Below are 15,089 nucleotides of genomic sequence, written 5' to 3'. Positions count from 1 at the left end.
CGACTTCATTGGGTGGACAGCTGACCGCCTCATGATTTTGCCAGGACGTGGTCCCGAGTTTTGAAATTCATTTGCGAAAGTTCTCTGGTATCCCAGTACCACCGCGTCGTTTATGCCTCGGACTTGTTGAGCCAGGTAAGTGAATGTTAATTTTCTGACCAGGCGCATCTTAGAAACACAATAGAGTGTAAACAGAAGTCTCTCACCTACCTTTCGCTCATTCCTACATCTCCCTTCTGACTATCGATCCATTTAACTAATTCTACACCGCGCAAGTTGAACCCCATATTGTATCGAATTTTTTGAGCATCATATCTCTTTATCTGCGAACCTCTATTGGTCTTGAAGAGAGGGCTACTCGGCTAGCTAGACCATATAGTGAACCTTTCTGTCGCGCTGAGCTTCGACTAAGCCACAGTCACTCTCAGTCGGCAATCCGTCAAAATGCGAACTCGATCGCAGCAAGCATCTCCTGGCGGCTTTTTATCCCTCGATGACAGTGCTCCTCGTCGGACAAGGTCTACTAGGAACACCTCGCAACCAAACGCGCAACCTTCAGTCTCCACCCAAACCACAACTCGACCAAAAAGTCAAGACACCACCAAAAAGATCACCAGAGCCGCAAAGACACAGACGAGAAAAGCCCCTCAGCGAGCGACAAGGAAGTCAACTCGCAAGACGGAGAATCAAACCGCCGACGGTAGCCAACATGAATCCCATAACAATGAAGAACGCGCCGAGACCGCGCCCCTGGGCGACAAAGAAAACCTCGCAAACGAGTCCCAGGACCCAGATTCTGTTACACTGGCAGATAATACAGTTCTTTCAGAGCTGAAAAGCTCTTCCCTTATGCGTGAGTACCATATGGACCCAAAATACCCCTAAGCACACCCCGCCCGGTCAGCGCTTCCCTGGAGTGCGCCGCCAAACATTGTCGATTTCAGATGGTATCAATACCAGATCAACAATATCAGCGACATAGGACCACCCCTACCTAAGCGGTCGAAGACACCGTCTGATGGTGGTGGCATGTCGCTCTACGATCTCCCCTTAGATAGGGGGGCCCTTGGTGCTTGGGGAAGAACCCAGCACCTCTGAGCCAGCTGTGGTGGAACCAACCGTAGCAGAGTGGAGAGAGTCAGCTGTAGAAGCCCTTGCAGAGTTTTACTACGGATGACTTTAGTGAGATGTCGGAGATTGACCCCATCTCCACTTTCGTTACGGACTCCGAAGGAAGAATGGCCGCAGAGTATGAGCAGGTGGAGGCGTTAGTGGAACATTTCAGCAAATTGGCTATTACCGAATCTGTCCCTTGCTCTTCTGTGGCCATTCTTCTAACAGAGTCACTCTCACTGCCAATGTGGTTACTCGAAACACAGTTGCCTGCCGGAGATACCTCCAGCTCGGGTGACGTCTTCCAAACCGCCGCCAATTCCCAGGCAACTGTTGTTTCGAGTGCCTCTGTTGATACTCCTACGTTTGCCTCAATCTTTTCCGAGGATGCGCCAGTCTGTCCGTCAATGGACATCTTTGGGCTTCTGGAGCGGGTTCAGCAGAGACCTCACACGCTGTTTGATTCGATCCCAATTATGCTGTCGTCTATCTACGGCGAACCTTACGGCGTGGGAGGTCCGTTGGCGGAGGAGCCCGAACTGATTCTGGGCCCTCTACTTTGTCCAGCTGGGGCAGAGTCCGCAGATCCATCCTTACCTCGGTCGACTCCGTCGACTCGTGTAGCGGGCCTCTTGCCTACATGGTTCCCGGCAATACTCTCCCCGCTTCCTGAGGAGCTCGAACCCACTCGAGAATTGCGGTTGAGTGCCGGACCATGTTACTCAAGTGGCGGGCCTCAAGAGGATCTCGCCGAGAAATCGACGGCCCCCTTGGTCGTACCAGGAAAGCGCTGACCGGTCCTACGAGAAACCCAAGCTGACCGACACAGTTAATAGGAAGAGAGCCCACGAGGAGACCAGCGACGAAGATCGGACAGCCCCCGTGACTCCCGCGGCAAACAAGCGCCGGAATTTGGGTCCGCCAGGAAGTACCCCCTTTGCCAACCGGCGTACCCCCCTTTCGCGCCGGATTCAGACCAGGGCGGCCCCCTTCTCCGCAAGGCTTGCTCGTCGAGAAGCCGAAAAACATGGCCGGATTGAATCGACACTCTTCCGCCTTCCCGACTATCTTCGTCAGCTAGAGGCTGACCGCCAGAATGCAGAAAAAGTCCCTTCAAGTCCGAGCCCACGGCTTCCACAAACAACATTTGACTTTACGATGGAACCGAGCTTACCAACTAATCAAAGCTCAGCAGATGAGTCGTCTGCGCTTCAAGAACCATCAACACCAGGGAGAAACACTCCAGAAACTCCTCAGCGTGGATGGAATCTACGTGGACTGCTCAGCTCTGTACCTCGTTCCTTCTCGCGGCTATTGCCATTTCGTCGGCCTTCTGAAAGCTCGGAAGATCAATGTAAGCCCCCACCTCCCCCAACTTTTTCCCTTGTTATTTGCTAACAAATTGTAGCGACAATTGAACCATCGTCAGAACGTATTACTCGCACAAGGTCTCTTGACCCTGAATCAGCTGGTCCTCAAACGGAAGGACGATCTCGCTGGCGTTTGAGTGAAGGGCCTTCGCAGCCTCCGAAGAAGCGTGCCCGTAACTTATCTTATTCACTTTTCCCTGCTCCCATTGACAGGTCCCTTTACCTTGGTGACATTCCTAAGCCCTCCACGGTGTCCCCAGAGGTGGCTGCCCCGGATTCGCACCACACTGAACAGGCGCAGGCGCAGAAGCCTGAGCCTCAACAGACTGCAGCATCAGGTGTCCAAGCTGAAGAACCTGAGACGTCTCAAGCATCTAGCGATGCGGAGCAAAGGAAGCGCAAGCGGTCTCCATCGCCCGATGTGATTCCCAACCCAGCCGGATCTAGCTATGGATTGGACTTGGATTATTTCTGTTATAGTTCTGAAAGTGAGGATGAGGCGGCAGAAACTCCATCCAAGCAGAGCGAACGCAAGAAAGCCGATGGCCTAGCAAAGTCTGTAGCCCGCAGTGCCCTCCGTACAGACAGACAGTCATCCAAAAAGGTGCGTTTTGATGCAAGCCCAGAGGACACTCCTTCTAAGCTTCGTTCGCGTGCTCGCGCCACTGATCCCTATCGCGGAACACACTTCGTTGGGATGGGTAATGATTCACCAACACCATCTGCTCGCACTGAGCAACCTTCTCAGCGGCATCCGGGATTCGTCCCCAACACCCAAGGTACTTTTCAGCTCGACTATGACGCGGCCTCAGATGACTCTGAGACTACTGGTTTGTCCTCGTCAACAAATGTTACCGCCCCTAGCCCCTCCCAAGCCGCACAGGAAGAAGATGGCCATGATGCTCAATCTCCTGCATCTCGCCATGCCTCTCGGGCTCATCCATCAACCCCAGGTAAAGTGGACGAGGAAGCTCTTGCAAGGGTGCGGTCCCAAGCAGAGAAATACAAGCCGAAGACCCCTAGTGGTCTCCGTACTGCAAGCCGATATGCTAGTCCATTGACTGCCACTCCCGATACTATTGCCTCCAACCAGACAACCAAGAAATCCGACTTGATTGCAAAGCCTGCTAAAGTTGACGAACCCGAAAACTTCGGTGATGATGAATTCGCTCGTGACGCAGAATGGCTTTATCAGAATTGTCCTTCTGGAGACCTCAGTCAACTTAGGTGGCCGGCAAGGCAAAGCTATGAAGAGAGCCTTGGTGTTAGTTCTACCTCCATGCAACTCCTTGCTACGATTTGGGACGACTCCGAGATTGAACCAGCGTACCTTGCTTTTCGCCAGAGTTTTGAAGAATTCAAAAGGACTTTGAAATGAAGTCTTGACTATAATTGATCGGAACGATATCTGCTCTTCCCCTTTTATGTTGTTTATGTTTAAGTGGTTTTTCTTCGACCTTTTTTACCTGGCTGATTCGCCACGTTCCTCGTCCGAGGGATTTAGATGGGCCCAAAGGGCTGTTCGAAGGATTATTGCTAGGTTTGATAGCTGGAGTTTGGGTATACATATTTGTTGTATGGGCATGGCTAGCTGCGGTCTCCTTCAGCCTATTGGATGAAGTTCTAGACCCTCTAGTTGATGACTTTCTGTCTTTGGGATCACGGTCGATGGTACTGGTTTCTATGGTATGCCGGAGTTTGTTAAATCATTGTATTTGGAGCTATGCATGAGCATCATGTTATTTGCGTTGATTCTCGCATTCAGGCGTCTCTCTTTTTTGGCAAATGGGAATTGTTTATATCTACAATACACTTGCGTATTATTTTTAGAACCCCCTCGGTTATCCAGTCTGCTTCTTTAAGGCTACTACATCCCTGGCCAAGATTATTGCTCTTGAATACATCCACAGCTTGCCACTTGTCTTCATGTCTCGGGTAATCTTATAATGAGAGAACCTCCAAATGTCTCACAGTGGACGCTGACACTCAAGCTGAGCCTTCATTGCCTCTCGAGGCATATTCCTACACCGTCGTCATGCAACAGGTACGCCCCTGTCTCACAATAGTGAGCCCAGATCGACCCCCAAACTCAGGCTCATAGAGAGCAGCCCTCTGGAGGATAACATAAAAATCACCTCCCTCCCCCACCAAAGCGACACTATCTTCCCCGTCTCACCCAACCTTGTAGGCATTCCCCATATGTCCCCTTCAAACGAACAACCTCAAACCAATAGAAAGAATGTGTTACTACCAACCCAACCAACCGCACTGCACCTGCGATTTCCTTCAACTGCTCCAACCATGCATCAAAGCCCAATACTACCCTTCACCAAACAACAACCCACAGCCCGTGATAGTCGCCTGCTGCAACCGATTCATTCTGATTGACATTGCCCCGCGGTACTGCAAACTGTGCAGTAGCCACCTGCCACGACTTGGGCAGATGAGTCAGGCAGAAAATCGAGACATGTCTCATTTGGAGGTTGGAAATGGGCTCCCGGGCGTGTGCAACACAACTGTTGTTGTTTTGCCGCCGTTTTCTTCGTTTGCAACTGCTCCCTCTTCTTCGCGCATGCCTGGTCCCTTCGAGGGGTTTCAGCGATCTGACCAGAGCATGTCTGGCAAGAATTCGGCTGTGCGTGAACGTGTACCATCCTCTGGTCTTCCGTCGTTGTTACCAGCGCCGCCGAGGAGTATGCTTGATGTGGACCCGTCATAGGTGGATAGGATGCAGGGAGCGGGTACTAAGCGGCATTTGAACGACGAGACAAGACAGGACAGGTGAATGGTGTGGTCTTCATAGTGGGTTGTATTTCAGGGTTATCGAGGACATGCGGACAGCTGGGTTAAGCTTGGAGGGCAGTCCTAATCGAGCGATGGTATAGTAAAATGCTACATGATGTGAGGGTTCAGTGGTTATGGATATTCAACTAAGTCCATGATGGAAGGAATGCTCTCTATGTTCAAGTATGTACATTTACTATACATGTAGGTTGATCATTCCGTTCGATCACGGCGCTATGAGATATAGATTCAGACGTCATATATATCCAAAGCAAACAAAGAGGTATCTCTGTAACTTTTCTTAATCAAACCCTTCAAACTCTTCCTCATCCTTGCCAGCGTTTGCTGCCTCGGTCTTTCCTGCGCGTCTAAGTCGCCTCTCTTCTTCGTTCTTCACTCTGATACTTTCCACCATTTGCTCCGTCTCCCGCACCTTCTGCTGCTCTTCTTCAGTCATCTTCTCCCACCTATTCTTCTCCTGTCGACGTTGCTTTTGCTCTCGTCGCTTTTGCTTTTTGTTTCTATCCTCAAGCTTATTGCTCCATGAGGTGGTCTCGTTGGCCTTTCTCTTGTTAGAGGTCTCTTGTGTACCGTCTGCTTCTTTGCTCTCTTGAAGCAATTCTATGCGGCGTTTCTCTCGTTGTTTGTCTTTGTATTTATAGTCATCCCAATTCAGATTGACACCGAGGGTCCGGTCACCAGTAAAGTTCCTCAATTCGGGCATTTTGGGTAGCTTCAGCAGACCCCATGCCTTCCCTAAACTCTCCCAGTCAAGATCTGCGACACGGAAAATGCTGCTCGCCTGGTGTTTGCTATAACTCCTTAACCAACTGACAAAAGCCTTTTGGCCACGATCATGGAGTGCACGGTCTGCCAGCACAGCCTTGCGGGCCGCATTCGTAGCTGCAGTAGCTTCGGAATCTGAGAAGGAGATGGAATGTGGGAAAGGAGCTACTGGAGTCTTGCGAACTTCGAGGAAAGATACATAGTCTTCCTCCCGTCCTGGATGCAACAAGACCACGCTTAGACCCCTTCGGCCGGCTCTGCCAGCACGGCCACATCGATGAATAAATGTTTTAGGATCCGATGGAGGATCTATCTGGACAACGAGGTCAACAGATGGGATATCCAAACCACGAGAAGCGACATCCGTTGTTAGTAGAATTGCGGGGCTGTATGAATTCACGAATCGGTTGAAGTTCTTTTCACGGACGTTCGCCGGGTGCTTTCCATGTAGTGGAATGAGCTGGAAATCGTCATCAAGTATCAATGGTAAGATCGCAGAGAGATAATCAACTCCTGAGCAGGTTGAGGCGAAAAATATGGTTTTCTGGGGAGTTGGATCAACGGAATGGAGAATTTGCTTCAAGACGGGGAATTTGTGAATCGTGGGTGTCGTAAGGTATGTCATTTGTAAGCTTGCAGGTGTTCGCTTGTCCTGGGAACCTGAAGCTCCTTTGACCTTAACCATGACCTTCACAGGATTGCGCAAACCAACCCGCACAATCTGATCAACGGCTTCACTGATACTTGCGCTAAACAATCCCGTCCGCCTTTGTTTGGGTAACCGGCGTATGATATTCTGCAGAGTTTCTTTGAACCCAAGATCCAGAAGTCTGTCTGCCTCGTCCAAGACGAGCATCTCGAACGAAGACTGGGGACAGTGGACATGAGGTGAAGAGAGTAGTTCCAACAAACGTCCAGGTGTGGAGATGAGCAGGTTTGGCGATTGCTTCAAGAATTTGCTTAGGTCTTCTGCTGGCGTAGTAGAACCTCCGAGAAGGAGCTGGGGAACAACCTTAAGGGTAGACGATGGGAATTTTTGCCGGAGAACGTCATTGTCTTCTGAAGGGTTAATGACGGAGGCAGATGGAGGGTGGAATGCGAGTAATGAGAGTAGCACATGGTAGATTTGTGATGCAAGTTCCCTGTACTTGTAGTCAGCATACTTGTACTTTCTTTCCTAAGCAAAGACTATGGCTACCTCGTCGGGGAAATGATGATCGCGCCAACGTGATGTTTTTTGATAGGTTCTTCAAGACGTAGGAGTTTTTCCACGATGGGAATTAAAAAAGATAAAGTCTTTCCACTTCCAGTAACGGCCTCGACTACAACATCTTTGTGGGCCATGAATAGAGGAATAGCGGACGCCTGCACGGGCGTCATCCGCGTGAAGCCCATAGACGAAACGGCTTCCAGCACCCATTCCGACAGAGAAGGTGAGACACCATCCCAGGCTCTAGAAGATGTACCAGCTGGCGGTTTTGGGGCCATTTTGACAGCCTGGAGAAGGATTGATTCCCTTATGAGCCTATCCTCAACAAATTATTCGAACGAGGGAACTTCCGTCGCCCATACAACCATATTAAAAAAAATCTAGAAAAAAAGGCCTTATCAGTTACTGATTAGATATCGTGGGCGGTGAGTGTTTCTGCCCGGTCACACGTGACACTATACGGATTTGGCGGAAGGCTCGGCGAATTATTTCTGTCGACACGACAATAAATCAGAAAAAATCGGTGGTAGGCTGTCGGCAGCAGGCTGATACCCTTCGGATATTCCGCCATACTTGTCCTTTTGTGGTTTCCTGGCTGTGTCGATCTTTAGCTGAGACCATAACGTTATGTGTGGCAGTGTTATTCCTTTGCGCATCACTCGACATCAATAATACATCTTTCACTTTTGTGTATATAGTCGCCCACCATTGCGTCGTTAGAAGCAGACAGTTTCTTAATCCCCAGCATCTCTGCCTGCAATCGTTCCTCTCCAACTCGGCGACCATTGTCTGGGTTAGTTCAATCTCCGATTCTTCCGCCGTTTGCCCTACGAGCAGTCAATATGTCTTCCCAAGATGCGATCCCGGAGACTCCTCGAGTCATATCTCCTTCGCCTGCTCCTTCAGAAAGCAGGTCACGATCCAGGGACGGATACTCTGCCCCCACAACTCGCTCTGCAGCGCGACGACAGCGACTAGTAGATGTATCAGAGGAAAGCAATAATGAGCGGGAGTCGGTATCAAGGCGCTCGCGGACTCGTTCTGGGAGTCCGACTGGTCCTCCGGGATCAACTAGGCAAAGGAAGCGGAAATCCAACCCGATGCAGCCTGCAACAAGCCCCGAGACACAAATAAACGGCGGAGCAAAGCCCAACGGATTCTTATCGCCGCTTGGGAAGGCTGACGGTATCGCGCATAGCATCTCGCGATCCCCCTCCCCTATGGGGCTTATTCCTCTTCATACACGCTATCGCAGTTTTATCCATCGGCATGAAATACCGCGCAAGGCCCTCCACGTGTCAATCGGCTTCTTTACTCTTCACCTGTACAGCCGTGGCATCCAAACTACCCAAATCACTCCCTGGCTGTTCGGGGCGCTAGTACCAATAGCCGCAGTGGACGTGGTTCGTCACCGCTCTGAGACAATCAATAAGCTTTACATTCGCTGCGTTGGGGCGCTCATGCGGGAGACCGAAGTAAAAGGGTACAATGGCGTGATCTGGTATCTGCTTGGCGCATATGCGGTCTTGCGCTTTTTCCCCAAGGATGTAGGAGTCATGGGCGTACTGCTCCTAAGTTGGTGCGACACCGCCGCTTCTACCTTCGGTCGTCTCTACGGCCGGCACACGTTCCAGCTGCGCAAAGGCAAGAGCTTTGCTGGAACCTTGAGCGCGTGGCTTGTTGGAGTGGTCACTGCCGCTGCGTTCTGGGGTCTCTTCGTACCCAACGTCGGTCCTTTCCCCAGCGACCCAGAGAACGCATTCATGTTCACCGGCCGTCTCAATCTCATACCAGACACAGTCAAGAATCTCATCGGCTGGACAGCGGACACTGTTATCTCGGGCCCCTTGGCACTCGGCGTCATGAGCGTTGTCTCTGGTCTGGTAGCAGCCGGCAGTGAGTTCGTGGACCTTTTCGGCTGGGATGACAATTTCACCATCCCCATCCTGAGTGGAATAGGTTTATGGGGCTTTTTGAAGGTTTTTGGTTGAAGATTTGAAGGATACCATCTCCGGCGTTTGTTTTTGGCTTCCCTTTCTGTCTACATATCGTACTTGGTCTTGTATCGATTAAGGGTCTAGAATCGGATGGGCAGCGAAAAGGTGATACCTTTTTTGTTTGATACCGCGAATTCTTTGTTTTTTGAACGAGTCCATTTGTCTATACTCGTCTCTCTTTCCTTGTCTGCTTTCTTTCTTTTACCTGTCTTCCTTTTACTCTTCTTATTATACCACTGGAAGCTAGCGCCAACACCTCTTATTCTGCTAAATACCGACGAAGATCCTCTGCTTTGCTTTATAGATAGAAGAGAACTACCTTTGACTAGCGAATTCGATGGCTCCGCAGCTTCTAGTAGGGCTGCGGGCCTGGGTGTTTTGTTCCGATTCTGGGTTCATATCATTTTTTTGTTTATCTCAGTATGATTATGTATCCATGTATGTACTTAATCTAGCTAGATATCAGAAGGATAGTGCTTAATATTGAATACGTGAAAGAACAAAATAGTGCTTTAACCCTAGTTCCACCAACGCCTGAGTATTAGATCCCAATCCCCTTTTTAGAACGCTCAAGAACGGGAGAGAAAGGACAAGGGAATACAAATTCATGAGTCCAAGGCACGCAAACAAGTTAGAAATATCGGTTCAACTAAGGTCCAAAATGCTCACGCGTGGGAGCCGTTTCTTGCCTCTGCAATTTCTTGCACTCTCATTCGTGGTGTTGTTGTCAACTTCAGATTTTGATTCATCTGAGGCCATCCCAACTTCTGGAGCTGTGTCTAGTGTCCAGTACCCATCGCCAACTACGACAGATTCTGCATAGGAACTGGACTTGATGGCGTCTTTCTTTATATCCCTTAAATTGTTTGTCTTTGTTTCCGACTTTGCAGGCTCCGAAGTGTCTTTCTTGCATGGTTTTGGTGGTGTGGTAAGGGTCTCCACTCTGCTTTTCCGTTGCGTTGTACGCTTTCCAAAAGCCATTTTCTCCAGAATATCCGGGACACTAGGCGGCCTAACTTCTTCCAAATCTATCGAGGCACCATCCGGCCGAGATTTGGGGATAGTCCAATCATAATGTGGCTTTCTAACCTCTGGCTTTTGCAGATATCGCCTAGCAGCAGGTATGGCAATATTCGATGAATGCGATCGTTCTTTGGTAGATCCATGTGGTTTACTATCATCCAAAAGCAACGAGGATATGGCTTGCTCCAGCTTCTGGACCCCTTGAGAGCGCTGAGTTTTGAATATACTTTGATCGTGCTTTGACCTGTTGCGGCACTTCGCATGTACAGAGGGAGAATGCTCCATATTGTCTGTTATGGTCATGTCATTATAGCTAACATTGGAATAGCTTATACGGATTCTCCCCGGAGACAAAGGAGGTAGAGAGCAGTCCAAAGTCTCTGCGCCTGAAACTTCTAGAGCCTCTACCTCAGAGTCGCCCGAGAGGACTACCCCACGTCTACCTCTGGGAGGAGGCTGAGTAGTCACTGGATGCCGTTTGATGCCCACGTTAGGTGATATATTGCATAAAGAGAACATATCGGTTAAATTATCAAAACCTTCGCCTCGATTGTAAGCGGTCGTTTGCTGTTGGTAATACAGGCCATGGCTAGGCAATTCTCTGGAAGCGCTCAGGGAGCCTTGCACATTTGATGCACTGTGCTTCTTTGGCGTCGATGTTGATGATATTGCTGCTTCAAAGAGCTGTGCCTGTTTGAGTTGCGTGATCTCGGATCTTTCTTTGGTGAGAGTGCCATATTTCAGGATACTTCCTCGCTTCATGCCTGGATCTATCGGTCCCTTCTTCTTTGGCCCTGTTTTCCTAGTTCTTGACTTTTTAGGAACAGAGGCCTTCTCAGACTCTTCCTGCTTCCAACTTTGCACAACCTCGGGGATTCCAATCGTAGCCAATGTTTCAAACACCCAAATTTTCTCTGAGGAATAAGGATCAAATCGCTTCGTGGCACGTTTCTTAACCGGTGACTGCGGCGCAGGCTCAACATTAACTTCTACATCTTCCTCCTCATCGCCTGAAGCCGCCGTTTCTTGCGGAGGAAGTGGAGGATTGGGTTCCTCAGCGAGCAGATCTAAGCCAACAATATCAATCGGGACAAAATCAACTTGCAGCTCTGTTAAGCCATCTGTGCTGAAACTCGTCCTGCTCTTATAAACTTTCTGGAGCATTGGTGCATCGCTTTCAGATAACCTGAAAGGAAACGCAGTCAAGTCCTTCCGGAGACGAAGTCGGTAAGAAACGAGAGGTTCGGCAAGCAACCTTATCACTTTCCTTGCCCCAGAGCGATACTTCCACTCAAAAGTATCCGCAACAAATCTTCTTAATTCCAAAGCATCAATTTCCCGATCCCAGGCAGTCTCTAAGCGGCGTTGTAAAACTTCGAGATCCTTTGATGTTGATACTCTAGGTTTGGCATAATACGACAAGACTGTCCTGTCTGGGAAGCTTTCCGGAATTCGAACAGCCTTGTGTTTGGTCTGAAAATAACCACTTTCGTTCACGTCAAGCTCATACTGGAGCCTTTCTCTCCAATCGTTCAGCTTCATGTCAAGCTCAGTTTCTTCTAAGTTGAGCACTTCCAAAAGATCTTCCCCGAATCCAGCTCTTGCAATTTCTGCAGCGAGCTTGCTACCACACTTCGGAACTCCGGATGGCAGATAATCGCCTCCGCTTAACATAGCAAATAAGATCATGCCAGCAGGATCCAGTCTTGAGCATGAGGATGAGTTAAGTTTCCCTATTTCATAACAGGTAACGTGCGTTGCGGCAGACGTGCCACTCCCGCTTTCCTTGGAGAAATTCATAATCGTCAACGTTGACCCAAACATGAGAGCATCAACATCATTGCTCATCACCGCGTCCACGACACCTGCCCTCTGCAGTCTGGCGCACTCCGCCTCTGCTTCCCCGGGCGCATCATGACGAGGAAATCTGAACAGATCGACCAAGATCTTGGAAAGCCCAATGATAGGTGCACTTCCATAACTACTTCCCGTAGCTTTGCCTCTCTTAAAGGGCGGCTTATGTTTCCCGTCATAGACAAACAACGGGTGGACAGGAAGGGCTAAGAATTTCAGCAACCTGTAGAACAAAGTCCGTAGCTCCGGATTTTTGCCGCCGCGACCTGCCTGCACCTGGAATAGCCATATTGAAATATCCACTGCAACACGAATAGGCCTCGCTGTTCGCTCTAGATGGGTTATTGCTAGTTTTGATAGAGATATGCGCTCGCCAGGCCCAATTGCATTGATGAGCCTAATTTGTGTCAGCTAGTGCTCAATTTTTAGACTCGTAAGGAAAGCCGTTGCGAAAAGAGAGATATATATTTAGATGGTTTTTCTGCCTGAGTTAACCGAAATGACTTCACTTACCCCGGAATCCCCATTAAGCTGGAGTCGAAATTACAAATTAAAAACACCAAAACACCCAATTTGCAGTATTCCTGACGGTATAGACGTGGAGAGTTCTGAATATTGTATGTATGAGAGTTGTTTGTTGACGTCGGGGGGGCGCGCGGCGGTCCGATGTAGATCCGTCCTCACTAAAGCCGTGGTGGCCGTTGCACTTTCCGTATCTTTGCTCTTGACAGTTTGAAATCCCTGCGAAGTAAAATTCGTACGATCGCTTGATTTGTTCCTGAGAGTTCAATCATGAATTGGATTCTTTGAACCTGGAAAATTAAAGCATGATTCGTGCCTACCGACCGATTCTCCACCCCTGATCCATCCCCGCAATCTGAAGTGAACGCATATACCACAGTATAGACTACGAAGAAATGACGAGCGGCTCTACGGCTTACAACCTCGATGACAGTCGCACAAGTGTCTCCATGAGCTTGCGACATAGCCAGTCCGGCAGACCTTCTACGCCTCAACATAACCTGCGTTCTAATAATTCCTCCTTCGCAAGCACCTCATCGGCAAGCTCTTTGCGTGGGGAAGAGGATGCGATAGTCTTTGAATTTGGCTCCAGATGGCTTCGGGCTGGATTTGAGGGCGACAGCACGCCTACGTGTGTGGTCGGGTGTGGGCCAGAAGACTCAAGGAGGGCTGGCGATTATAGAGGATGGCTGAAAGGTAGCCTGAACGCGGATACATTACGCCCACAGTCAATAAAAGCAGAAGAGTGGACGGGTGCATATGAATTATGGAAAATGAACGTGCGTGATGTTGACTTGGGTCTTGTTGAAGACAAAATCGAGCGGATGTTCCGAGAGACATACAATAAATACCTCTTGACGGATGCGGGAACGGCGAGATTGGTACTCGTTCTTCCGTCAATTATGCCACACCCACTACTGTCTTCCGTCTTGTCGACACTGTTCAGCCGATGGCGCTTTCCTAGTATCACGCTCCTTCCGAGCCCCACAATGGCGGTGGCTGCAGCTGGCTTGCGTTCAGCGTTGGTGGTAGACCTTGGATGGGCGGAAACAACGGTAACTGGAATATATGAGTACAGAGAGATCTCTGCCAAGCGGAGTACAAGGGCCATGAAGTCTTTACTTCAGGAAACAGGCAGATTTTTCACTCGCCTGTCCTCGAACAGTAGCGGGGATGCAGATGAGATCTCCGTGAATTTTGAGTACTGTGAAGAAGTTGTTAGCCGGTTCCTGTGGTGTAAGCCTCAGGCAGGTGATCATGAATTATCTGCTTCGTCGCAATTGACTGGCCTTCAAGAGGGAGACAATGAGCTTACAGAAGAGGACTTCGCCGGTCTTTTGCACAAAACCGTGTCAATCCCATCTCCATCAAACCCCAACTCGAACTACATGGATATTCCCTTCTCTAAACTTTCAGAGCCTGTGGAAAAGGTCCTTTTTGCTAAAGGCGTAGCGGATTGTGACTTGGATGACGAAGAAAAGCCGGTTGCTTTGCTGGCGTACAACACGCTCCTACAATTACCGCCCGATGTCCGCGGCATCTGTATGTCACGGATAGTGTTCGTCGGTGGAGGAGCTAACATCCCTGGTGTCCGACAACGAGTCCTTGCTGAAGTATCGTCCCTTATTGATCAATATGGCTGGAGTCCTGTACGTGGTAAAGTTATTGAGCAACAAAGACAGAGGCTCCAAAATTTGCGTTTCAGTGAGCGTCAGGCCTCGGTCGACAACGCTAACGACTCCACACCGCCGTCACCTAGAACGTCTGTGGGGAAGGGTGACCAAGAAAAACGGGATAGTGAAGAAGAGGAGATTGATCCCGTCGAGGAGAAGCTCCACCGTACTAGAGACAAGGATACCAAACCCGCGGTTCAAGGAGTTCTGCGCGAAGTCGAATCTCTTGGACCTTGGGCTGGAGCTAGTCTTGTGGCGAGCCTTAAGATAAGGTCTCTGGTAGAGATTGAGCGGGAGAAGTTTCTTCAACATGGCCTTGCTGGTGCTAGTCGTGACTTTGATACCCATGGCCATGTCCCTGATCGACGGTCAGGGCTACGATCTGGTGGAGACCGGTCGAGCTGGACTCTAGCAGGATGGGGATGAATATGCACTACCGAAGGAAGTGTGTATTGGGCTGTAAAGCGTTGAAAATTGGTTGCGATACAGCTGGTAGCATATTGTTCACTTGCTGTTTCATTTTGATGAATTCCTCTAAATGACTGGACTTAGACACGATACCCTGAACTCAGCATTTCATTTACAATTAATATTATGACTTTAGAACACTAAGCACTAGGGTCTACGATGCTTTTTGATTTTCTTAATATTCAATCACATTATTTACCCGACGGCAGTAAAATGTACATACAATACGATGAGGTTGAGAATCGCCCAAAAATTAGAGCCATCAAGACATTAGATAACCAGAATTGCG

General features: G+C 49.4%; 6 protein-coding genes across 6 annotated transcripts; 4 read left to right on the top strand and 2 right to left on the bottom strand.

The window, feature by feature from the left end:
* Positions 1 to 444: 444 nt before the first annotated feature.
* Positions 445 to 885, top strand: ABOM_011299 (uncharacterized protein; the record flags this gene model as incomplete). The annotated part of the gene is made up of 1 exon (XM_022538427.1): positions 445 to 885. The coding sequence occupies one exon, from the start codon at positions 445 to 447 to the stop codon at positions 883 to 885; it is 441 nt and encodes a 146-aa protein (XP_022383871.1).
* A 302-nt stretch (positions 886 to 1,187) lies between these two features.
* On the top strand, positions 1,188 to 3,861 carry ABOM_011298 (uncharacterized protein; the record flags this gene model as incomplete). Its single annotated transcript, XM_022538426.1, has 3 exons — positions 1,188 to 1,889; positions 1,954 to 2,467; positions 2,522 to 3,861. 3 exons carry the CDS (start codon positions 1,188 to 1,190, stop codon positions 3,859 to 3,861), a joined length of 2,556 nt encoding a protein of 851 aa, XP_022383870.1.
* A 1,707-nt stretch (positions 3,862 to 5,568) lies between these two features.
* On the bottom strand, positions 5,569 to 7,541 carry spb4 (ATP-dependent RNA helicase SPB4; the record flags this gene model as incomplete). The annotated part of the gene is made up of 2 exons (XM_022538425.1): positions 5,569 to 7,195; positions 7,252 to 7,541. 2 exons carry the CDS (start codon positions 7,539 to 7,541, stop codon positions 5,569 to 5,571), a joined length of 1,917 nt encoding a protein of 638 aa, XP_022383879.1.
* A 564-nt stretch (positions 7,542 to 8,105) lies between these two features.
* ABOM_011296 (diacylglycerol/polyprenol kinase family protein) lies at positions 8,106 to 9,254 on the top strand (the record flags this gene model as incomplete). Its single annotated transcript, XM_022538424.1, has 1 exon — positions 8,106 to 9,254. The coding sequence occupies one exon, from the start codon at positions 8,106 to 8,108 to the stop codon at positions 9,252 to 9,254; it is 1,149 nt and encodes a 382-aa protein (XP_022383878.1).
* A 651-nt stretch (positions 9,255 to 9,905) lies between these two features.
* On the bottom strand, positions 9,906 to 12,664 carry ABOM_011295 (crossover junction endodeoxyribonuclease; the record flags this gene model as incomplete). Its single annotated transcript, XM_022538423.1, has 2 exons — positions 9,906 to 12,534; positions 12,651 to 12,664. 2 exons carry the CDS (start codon positions 12,662 to 12,664, stop codon positions 9,906 to 9,908), a joined length of 2,643 nt encoding a protein of 880 aa, XP_022383877.1.
* A 390-nt stretch (positions 12,665 to 13,054) lies between these two features.
* On the top strand, positions 13,055 to 14,758 carry ABOM_011294 (putative actin-related protein RO7; the record flags this gene model as incomplete). The annotated part of the gene is made up of 1 exon (XM_022538422.1): positions 13,055 to 14,758. One exon carries the CDS (start codon positions 13,055 to 13,057, stop codon positions 14,756 to 14,758), a length of 1,704 nt encoding a protein of 567 aa, XP_022383876.1.
* Positions 14,759 to 15,089: the final 331 nt, after the last annotated feature.

Source organism: Aspergillus bombycis, assembly GCF_001792695.1.
Source record: "Aspergillus bombycis strain NRRL26010 chromosome Unknown contig00157, whole genome shotgun sequence".
NCBI classification, from domain to species: Eukaryota; Fungi; Ascomycota; class Eurotiomycetes; order Eurotiales; family Aspergillaceae; genus Aspergillus; species Aspergillus bombycis.
Note: the sequence above shows the minus strand (reverse complement) of the source record. Positions and strands in the feature narration are given on the sequence as shown.